The sequence below is a fragment of the Poecilia reticulata genome, linkage group LG20 (assembly GCF_000633615.1).
Source record: "Poecilia reticulata strain Guanapo linkage group LG20, Guppy_female_1.0+MT, whole genome shotgun sequence".
NCBI classification, from domain to species: domain Eukaryota; kingdom Metazoa; phylum Chordata; class Actinopteri; order Cyprinodontiformes; family Poeciliidae; genus Poecilia; species Poecilia reticulata.
The window spans coordinates 1,920,474-1,930,930 of NC_024350.1; the positions used below are offsets into that span (position 1 = coordinate 1,920,474).

The 10,457-nt window shown below is 37.7% G+C and overlaps 1 protein-coding gene across 2 annotated transcripts in view; it reads right to left on the reverse strand.

Moving 5' to 3' along the window:
* The window catches only part of LOC103482325 (partitioning defective 3 homolog), a 384,595-nt gene that overhangs the window by 267,912 nt on the left and 106,226 nt on the right, over positions 1 to 10,457 (reverse strand). For both annotated transcript variants that reach the window (XM_008438421.2, XM_017301982.1), the window contains exon 3: positions 9,435 to 9,609. In XM_008438421.2, the coding sequence (XP_008436643.1) occupies positions 9,435 to 9,609 (175 nt within the window). The remainder of the gene's footprint in view (positions 1 to 9,434; positions 9,610 to 10,457) is intronic.

The window sequence follows — 10,457 nt, forward strand, 5'->3', positions numbered from 1 at the left end:
CTTAAGGCTTCTTCCCCACACTAGAGCCTGAAATGAATGTGCAAGCTAGTTATCATGGCCACCAATAAGAGAAGATAAATAGTTTTCATACAACTGTAAATTGTTTCTTCACTATTAGCACATTGAGCAGCGTGTAGGCAAACATGGTGACAGCACTAAGACCATCCTCCTAGCTCTGATTGGTTGTTTCTGAACAGGAGAGGTGTATATAAATACATACAGTGTATAAAAGCAGCTTTAAAAAACTGTTTGCATGTATGAATAATGATGTGAAACTCCAGTATCTAGATTAAAATGTATGTTTTTCGTTGGCAAAAAGTTAAAACTAAAAATTAAATTCACTACAATTTGCCACAAGGTTCAGTTTTATTTGCACATTTTGTTTTTGCCATTTTCTCTTCTCAAATAAATAATTTAAGTTATTACAAGGGACCCAAACCTTCTATAATCTTTACATCTGGACATTTTAAAACTGTTTATCATTTCTTCCATCACACACATCGTCGCCAAGTCATCTCATCGCTAGAGCACATTATGTCCGCAGGGTAATAGTCGTACATTGTCAAATTAAATCGACTACGATACTCAAAAAGCCTCCAAAGAAAGCCCTTCTGAGTGACGAGTAGAAAACAAATGTTTTACTCTGATCCGACCCGTGACTGCAAGCCAAATCAGGGTCTCTCTGAACGTAATCATATCTGAAGAACGATGTTGCAAGAGGGAGCATTTTGGGATTTCCACAGAGCATTGGTGCACATTATATCTGAATCCAGCTAACGTGAAACAGAACACGATAAAAGGACAGTGATGGATTTACTGTGACTGAGGCTGAACAGATGGTTCTCAGCGCCAACTGGAGCCAGCTATATTGCTAACATGAAAACTTCACTTTTCTGCTACGGAGGCAGCAAATTGAGCAGAACTTGACTCGTCCCTTCTTAAAACCAAAACATATATGGATGATATTTTTTCATACCCTTCTTACGAAAAGCTCTCATTCCCCAAATGTGCATATTCACCCCATTGCTGTTCATCTCGTTTACACTGCCCCAGGTGAGGCAATTGTAGGAAGCAAATACTCTTCATTGTGCAGACAAAACATTAAAGTTCACTAAATCTGCTCAACACTGTAATGAGCTGTTAGAATGAACTCAAGATGTGAATGAAGTTCAGTTTTATGAAGCTTAGCAAACATCAGCTTGCAAAATGTTTTGCTTCTGCCGGATTATCTGGTGATAAAAAGTTCCTAATCAAATCATGGTCTTTCTGTTGAAAAATTTGAGGCACGGTGAAACTTGACAAACAGATAAATGCTGGTATAAAATCTAATTTGCAACAATTTAATCTGGAATATGAGATGCTTAACAGCTTTTAGTGCTGTTTAACCAACTGAATGGGTACTTTACTAATTTTACTGCATTTTTGCCTGTGATTTTATTTGTTAATTTTTTTAGATCTATTTAAATTGTGAAATCCTGGTCAAATTTTGTTGTTTTTAAAAGTACAAATTAATAGATTTCACATAAAATGAAAATTAAAACATGTCTTTTTTAAAAAACAAGGACATGTATTCCTTCAGGAAGTATAGGAGAGAACAACTCAATGTTGCATTGACTTAGCTGTGGAAATTATTTATGTCTAGAAATCTCCTCTTAGGCTTTCGGGGGAGTTTTCTAGCAGTCAAAACAATAAATTGCAAATGTGAAGAACTATCACATCTGGGATTTTTTTTTAATACTTAAAAAAAAAGAAAGAAAAAAAAAAGAAACCCCATGATGATACTAAAGGAAAAACTGCCACTAATCAACATATGTTTGCTGTATTCTCAGTAATTTTCCATATTCAGCTCTTTTTGGAGGTGTTACTTTCATAAAGTAAAAACATATTTGGGAGGTTGGGGGAAAAAAAGTTAGTAGCTCTCTGAAACAGATTTCTTAATGCGCCCTTTCAGAGACTCTTCATTTTTAGATATTCTTCAGCTTAATGCTGAAACAACACCGGTCAGTTCAGACCTGCCCCGTCTCTTTTTCTCAAGATCTTTGTCCCCGGGTTACAATCGGTCGCAGTGGAGTTTATGTAACATGCCAAAAGTTGATTTGTTGTTGTTTACTTTTTCCTCAGTCAAATGACTTGCAGAGCGCGGCCCAGGAAGCAATAAAGCAGTCAAGCACGGTCACACACTCCACTCATACACACATTCACATGATTCCGCCGCTTAGCTGTAGTTTTATTAGGGTTCTGGCAGGAGCAACAAAAGGATTCGCAGTAGTAGCGCATTCCCATCAGCGCTAAGTGGAGACTGACGCTCGCACTGCCAACACCATCTAGCCAATTGGAGTCATTAGCTATAATCTGCTTTGAATTATATCAAGACCCTATTAATGAGAGCTTGGCTAATAACGAACAGCCACTCCTCAGCTGTTTCACACCAACATCGACCATGGACGCCATGTTTTCCTCTAACCTTGCAACTGTAAGTAGGATCATGAGATGACTGGAGCTTTCAGGTAGCTAATAACAGGCTTTCTGCTGAGACTACAGTCTTTTTAAACGATTTTAGCTGTTATGAATTTATAACGTAGCTAGATTATCACTGGGAAAGGGGGACAAAAAGCTTTCGAGACCGGTAATGAAACAAACTAACTTCATACTTCCGAAAAATAAAGCAAAAATTTCTGAATGTAGATTCTATTAAGGAACTAATTACTAACAGTCTTCAGGGTGGATGTTGTTGCTGAGCGAAGAGGATGCAATACGAGCCATTTTCAAGTTAATGAACAAACTTCTCCACAGAATACTCAAGGAAATAGTGCTAGCATGCCAATACAAGATGCTAAACCAAGTATTAATGTATTTTCTGTTCACTTAGACAACAGTTTGCTTCTGCTCCCAAAATAGAGGAATGCAAGAAGAAAAAATATACTTTAAATGCTTTCTTTATATCTTACATCACAAGAGAAATAAAAAATAATCAGCAGATTACATCTTTACTAAAATAAGAGATTAGAAATCATTCTTTTGTAACACTTGAATGTCTAGTTCAAAGAATTACACGTGTATTTTTTTTATTTGAATAAAAATACTTACAGACTTGAACTTCAAAAACCAAAATGTTTTTCTTATTACTCTTAAAACAATATACAGAAATATATGTCATGTTGTTGCATTTAAATTAATGTGTTAAAAAAAATGTCATTAACGTGTAGAAAAATGCAAAACGTTGGGGTCAAACACCGATACAGAAAAGAATTAGTTAAATGAACCATCAGACTAATCAGCTGATGCAAAAATGCCACTGTTATAAGCTCAGCAATTTCAACTGAAGTGAAAGATTGATAAGATATTTCTGGAATAGAGAGAAATGTTGCAAAAGAGAGAGAAAGAGAGAGAGAGAGAGAACAAATTGACTTCAAAACAGTGTCTTAGAGCAAATATCTGCAAAACAATACATGTGTTATAGATTACCTGTCTTGGCTTGGTTACTTTGGTGAGGCAGTATATGTTAAAATTGGACTAATTCACTGTGCTCTGAGATGTACTCTCAGTTTTTCTCACTGCGTCCGTCACCTCTTCTGCAGTGACTTTAATATGGCCTTGGCTGGTGGCAGGCGGTCTCCACAGTGACAGATCACTAAGCCCTACTGATTAGATGAAGGCCTTTCTCTTTGAGGTATCAGCCTTCCTGCACAGGCAGTGCTTTCAATGGCGTTTCAGCAACCCTGTCGCCAAAGAGTTTCAACAACTGAGGCCAAAATGATGAGGCAAGCACAGGGAAAGCCTTTTAGGCTCGACCTGACATATGCATGTGTGTTGAAATGGTTTTATGTGATTTGCAAACATCTGCAATCCCGGAGTTTGATGTGACAAATGCACAAAAATTTAAAATGTTGTGGGGAATAGCTTCTTTTTTTTTTTTTTTGACTCTCCAGCTGCAAGAGTCAAAAAAAATTGGGATAATTGCAGAAAATCTGGGCATTTTTCTGTATTAGTTTCATCTGTATTAGTTTCATCTTTTAGAACGTGAAACTTTGCTCACAGGTAACTTTAGAAAGGAATAACCTCCATCACTTAGTAGCTAACTTTTAGTTGCTAAGTAACTTCAGCCTCAAATAAGCATCACAAAGTTGCTAGCATGTTCTATTTCTGCCTTGTGTTTACTTGTCGACAGAAACGTGCGACAAAAAAAATGAAAAACACGACCGTTAAGAATAGAAGGCGTACCTTCAAAATCCTGTTTCAATTTAAAGTTTCAAACATTTTCTTTTACTTTTACAAGATCGGATTTAATGCGAAACGGGGGAGACTGCTCTGGCATCTGTATAATTACAGGAAAATTGCATTCATTATTGTAATTTACATCCCATCTCCAATCCAATTATTAGCAATAGGCTACCGAGATGAAACCAACGGATCGGAGGAGGACAAAAAAAAAACCAGGGAGGTAGAGTTTGGGACTTTGGGAGTTCTGTGAAGGAAGAGGGGATCAATATGGCTCTAGAAGATAATGATTTTAAATAGACATAATTCTCTGCCTCAGAGTACAGCTGCCAAGGGCACCACTGCAATGCTTTCAAGTCTGATATGAAATATTACTGGCAGTAATTTGCTCATCTGCATCCCAGGAGGGACCTTCTCCTGCCAGTCTTGTTCATCTGCCTGACCATGTAGCAAGTGTGTATCGCCCCAACCAGCACCCCTTTAAATTAAAACACACTCTGAATAATTATTGGAAAGTATATTCAAATTGTAAGTAAAAAAGAAGATGGTATTTGTTATGATTTATGGAGTGTTCACGCTAAGCTTTTTTGAGGACAGCCAACTGACACAATACAGGTTATTTCAATTATTTCATTCTTTTAATCCACTTTCATGAATCTCGATGTGTTTGTAAGTCAGTCTGATTGTAATTTTGTTTCCTAATTTCAACAAATCCAATAGTATCGGGATTTGATGTTGAACATAAGCTAGCTATTAGCTGACATCATGGATTTGAACTTTGCATTAACTGCCTCTCAAAAGTTTGTGCAGAATTTATTTTTTTTAAATATACTTTTTCCACTAAGAAAAATTATCTGGTATTAGGTGTCAAACTCATTTTCGTTATGGGCCAAATCAAGATCATGAATGCTCTCAAAGGGCCAGTTGTGCCAGAATGTATTCATAAAAACTGTTCACCAAACTGTTAAAATATCAATGAATTATTAAAATTAAATATTACTGAACATATTTCCAGTCCGTCCAGGATTTCGTGATGCTTTTTGTGATTTTGGCAATTTGTATCAGTGCAACAAAAGTGTGGGGATTTGTCGATTTTGCATAAATTTCCACAATAATTCTCAAGAAACTGGTGGGACTGATTGATATAATTTGGCAGTAAACAAAAACTTCTTTGACTTGATTGACAACATGATATTTAAGCAGACTTGGTGTTTAGGCTGGAATATAGAGGGACACATAGAAAACTGTGGCAGGCCACGGGCCTCGAGTTTGACATGTGTGCCTTACAGTTTGTCTACGGTATGAAACACATCTGTGATCAATTCAGCCATCTTCACTTTTGATTCCATTTTAACCCAAAAATAGCTAAATATTTTTTGTCCCACAAGCTTCAATGTGCAACCATCTTTTTGCCAGATTTTATACAATAGTTCAGTAAAAAATGTTGAACACATTTGTAAAGCCTGTCTTAAGAAATGCATGAAGTTTTTCAAAATAGCCATGAAAAGAAAAAGGTCCAGTGTTGAACTTTCTCTGATATACTGGATATTAATTTCCATGCCAATTCCTGATAGATAGTGGCCTGTTCTGGCTTTATCAGTAATGTCAGTTCACATTTATTTTTGTTCACTCGCCTTAAGGATTGACGACATTTCGTGACTGGATTAAAATCGGTGGACTTTTCTAATATTTTCGAACCACAGTTATCACTTCTACCTTGTGACATGGCACTCCAATGTGCAGGAATAAAAAGCTTTTCCATCACCAAACGCTCTGAAAAGATTGAGATCCAATTCTTTACTGATAGGAAAGTGATTTGTGAGTACAGACGCTTAAACAAGAGCCAACCCCTCAAATTGTTTGCCGCAGGGTATTTCGTTGTTAGCTTTTCTTGTCTGGACAGCAATTCTTTCAGACAATCTGAAAGTCGGGAGGAGACTTCAAAGAAAACAACTTCATTCCAGTCTGGACTGTAGATCACTGGGAAAGATGTCGGATATACAGAAATGTTTTTCTTAGAGAGAAATAACTTCTTTGCTGCCCTTTTTGATACCAAGCGTGCATCCAAAAGTCTGCCATTCCTGACCAAGCACTGCTCTGGTGGCAGATCGTTTAAGGGTTCTGAATGGTCGACGTACCAAAATCGGTTTTCATTGTCGTATTTGGGTGACAATAACTGCATCATTGTGTTCTCGTGTCGCCCATCCCTTCATGCCACAACCCCAAAGGCAAATTTTTCTCCCCTACTGGACATGTTGCGTGATTTGTCTGAGTCTCGTAGATGTGTTTGTGTATGCGGAAAACTACTCCTCCAACTACTCAACTTCCAGAAGCTGGATTTACAGCCAGAGAGCAAGACGGATAGTTTTGGGGAGCAACTGTCCACGGCTATGAGGAAGTACATACAGTTGGACCAAAACACTTAACTTCCCCCCTTCTGGTCCGATAGAGCGGGCAAATGTCCCACTGATGTCATCCATTCTTTTTTTACAATAATATGGGAAATAAAATATCTTCTAGTTCGTCATTCATTACATCCGTGTCCTTCAAACTTGTAAACTCATAATGATGACTCAATAAATAGATGACCCGGACAAAAACGTATTATTTGCCTGTGAAGCTCGTCTGATGCAAAGTGACGGCGACGGCGTGTGTTTTCCTGAAGGTAACCGTGGCTGACAATGAAGGATGATTTTAAGCACCATGCCGCTTTAAGGCAACCATTCTGTTCTTCTAATTCAATCAGAATAACAGAGTGAGATCAGTTTTCCTGTCGTCATTAACGCGTTCCCTCGAGGTAACGATACGATCGCAGAACTGATGCCAGCAGTTTTTGTTTCTGAGCTAAAGCAAATGGCAAGTGTCTGTGTTTGTGTGTGTGTTTTTCCTTCATAACATTTATTTTCCTTGAATGTCAAATTAAATGCGTTTATTTGAACATTGTACAAACTAAAGTTTGCAAAAAAAAAACATTTTTCAACCTTAAAACTTCTGGGCATGATTACATTGTTTAGCAGTGGGACTAAACAGATGTATTGTGTATACACATAATATATCAATATATTTCATGCAACATAAACCAAATTTCCTGTTTTATTCTAATAAAAATATTTTATAGAAATAAAAAAAATGCCATAATACAGTGTCCATTATGGCTTTTTGAGCACAGACTGATCTAAAAGTTGCAGGATGCCTCGGAAGTCTTGGATTGTAAATTCCACTTATTGTTTCCAAAGAAGAAGAGATAATCTACCGAGACATTGTGTCTGTTGTAGTCAATTGGTTCAGGTAATCCTTTTGTCCTACTCTGTACTTTTTGTGTTTTATTTGCATTTGTCAAATAAAAAGTTATTTCACCAGAACAGCTTCTCGGTTTTGATTTGTTTCTGCCCGGGGCCTCAGCAGGGCCGTGGTGATTGATTGCTACTACCTGTATCATCCCATGTGGGATTATGCTCCCGTTTTCTTTGCTTAGTGCATCTTTGTCATCATCACCCTTCACCTACACTGCTGACGTTGTTTGTGCTCCGAGTCTTGTCATGTTGCTTCATGTTTTGTGGTTTACATTAGGCTTCTTCCCTGCTGTGCGGAGTCTTGGTTTCTCCCTCAAAACATATTTCCTGCCGACTCCGAGCTGCTTCCCGAATCTGGGTTCTTACTGTGCTTCAAATGTGACACTATGAGACGTGTGCCTATGGTTCCACATTGTATATAAATCACTACATCTTGTCTGCTACTGTAGGGCAGGAAGAAATGCTTTCACAAACCAAAAAGATGACTAAAAAGTAAATATTTTTTGGTATTTTCACATGGTTTAAAGTTAAAGTACAATCTGTTCTGTTCATTTGCTAAATCGGATCAAAATTAACTTTCTTGCATTACTCTTCTATAAAGTTTGTATTTGTAAAAACCTTATTGCAAAAAAGAAATAAATAAATTGAGTTTGCCATGGCCTTGGGAAGAATTTTTAAATCAGGATGTTAGAACAGCTGGTACTGTCATTGCATACAAATGAAACTGATACCTGAAAATATGTTGACATATTTAGTGTGATTGCTGGGAACTCGGCATTAGATTGTTCTGTTATGTAGCAACTAAAACAATTCGTGATTATTAGGATAGAGTTTGAAGAGAATTCTAAACGTTTTGAAACTTGCACTGTATACATGAACGGCATCCTACATAACAAACCAAATATGGTGAAGTTTAGCACTAGACTGAAATTGGCCTTGAATGTTAGAAGTTAACTATTATTTGTCTTTGTCAGTTTGAACACACTTATGCTTTTTAAGGCCTTAGTTACTGCATTATTCCAGAAGTGTAAGATTAGTTTATCTTGTAAAAACATTAGGGAAGAACTTAAAAGATGCTTAAGAATTCATTTTTAGAGATGCAACAAGATCTCTTGATATTAAAGTAACAGACAGCAATAAATTAGTTGTTAGCATCACTTTAAGTTGTGTGAAGTAAGTCTAAGTTACTATGACTTCTGGATATGGCTTGTATCTATAAGACTCTTATTTTGAAGTGGAAAGGGTAGTAGTTCTTGAGTTTTTTTGTTGTGTGTGTGACAGAAATGATTTATAAAGACCTAGATAAGCTAACCGACAGAAGTAATCTACAAAAACCTTGAAGAATCATTTTGGGAACTCTGTAGAAGACTTTAAAGTTGATAAAGTTAAAAACGAGAACATTTTTGAAAGAACTCTGAGAATGATGCGACTCCGTTAGCTTTAGGTTAGGTTTAAGCTAACAAAATTAGCATCTTATTTGTATGTTCCCATCAGAGCTAAGCTTATGGAAAATACCACAGTTATTTATTGTTTCAGAACTATGTTTGATCATCTCCGGTCCAAATTGGACATACTTGTATTGATCAAACTTGAATTGAACATTTCTGGAGAGAGCAGAGATTATTTACAAAACACAATTGGAGTTTTAGGAAACCTTTCTACTTGATAAAACACATAAACGGAAAATATCCATCACCTTTTGGCACCAAGTCCATCTTAGAATTAGACAACCATAAAACATGTTGACACATGGGAGATTCGCACCTGAACTGGAATATCCTACTCTGACCACATTTTGCAAAACGGTGAAAAGCTCATCAGAAATAAATATTTGTAGAAAATCGTCTCACTCCTGTGGCCCCGGTGTCACGCATTTTCTCACTCTCCAAGCTAAGCGTATTTCCAGGCCCGCGTTGGACTTACTTGATCGCAGAGCAGATGTTGTGACCTCGATCTCGCTTGCAGCTTGGTAGGGCTGGAATGCTGACGCTGAATTCATCTCGCTGGCAAACGGCTCTGGGCTGTGCGTTCCCGTGGAGCTGGCGCTGGTTCCGTCCCCTCCATTGTGTGGATCCTGCTCTTCGTACACTGCAACCAGCTGAGGAGACAATGACACAAATGCTTTCACATACTGTATCTTTTTATCCGCACAATGGCGCATTAACTGGAGTGCCAGACGCTCTGCATTCGCTACAGCCAAAAATCGCTCCAAGTGGCATCATTTCACTCCAAAGTAACGTGTCGTTGTGGAATTTTATTACAAATAATTTGTTCTTTTGGGGGAATTTAGCAACATGGCTTATCTCGGAAACATGTGTGTTTCTGTAATGGCGTGGGTTGCTCCGGGTTGCCAGGTTTGGCTCCCAGGGCAAGCTGCTACTCTGTTCTAACAAAAAGTGATTAGTTGCCACGTTTCCCAGACCTGATGGAAAAAACTCCCCAAAGCATCGCATGATCAGATCACCACCACTCATTATCAGAGCCAAAATGGCAGAATAACGAGAGGAAAATGTGTAACATAACTCAGCAGCAGAAGAAGAAAAAATGCCAGCCAGTGGAAGGTACCCAAATTATTTAAATTCTTTCTGAAAGTCTCGTGGATTTTGACCCTCGCTGAAATAATTCCAAAGACAGAAGGAATGCAATACTGCACAACCTTTGGTAGCAGGGAGGACACGACAGTGCCAAGTGGCTTTTTCATTTTCAGCTGAATCCTCTGCTGAACCTCTCAAAAGAGGATTAACCTCCGTCTCTATCCAGACTAAGCAACCAAACAGCAGTAAAAAGATGTGCCGGCATGCAAGACAAAACAACAACGCATATGTTAAAGACTTGAAATGAGTTATTTTTAATATTTTTCTGCTACCTGCAAACACACACACACACACACCCACACACACACACACGCACACAAAGAATTAGTCATTCGTGAATATCACATTAGGT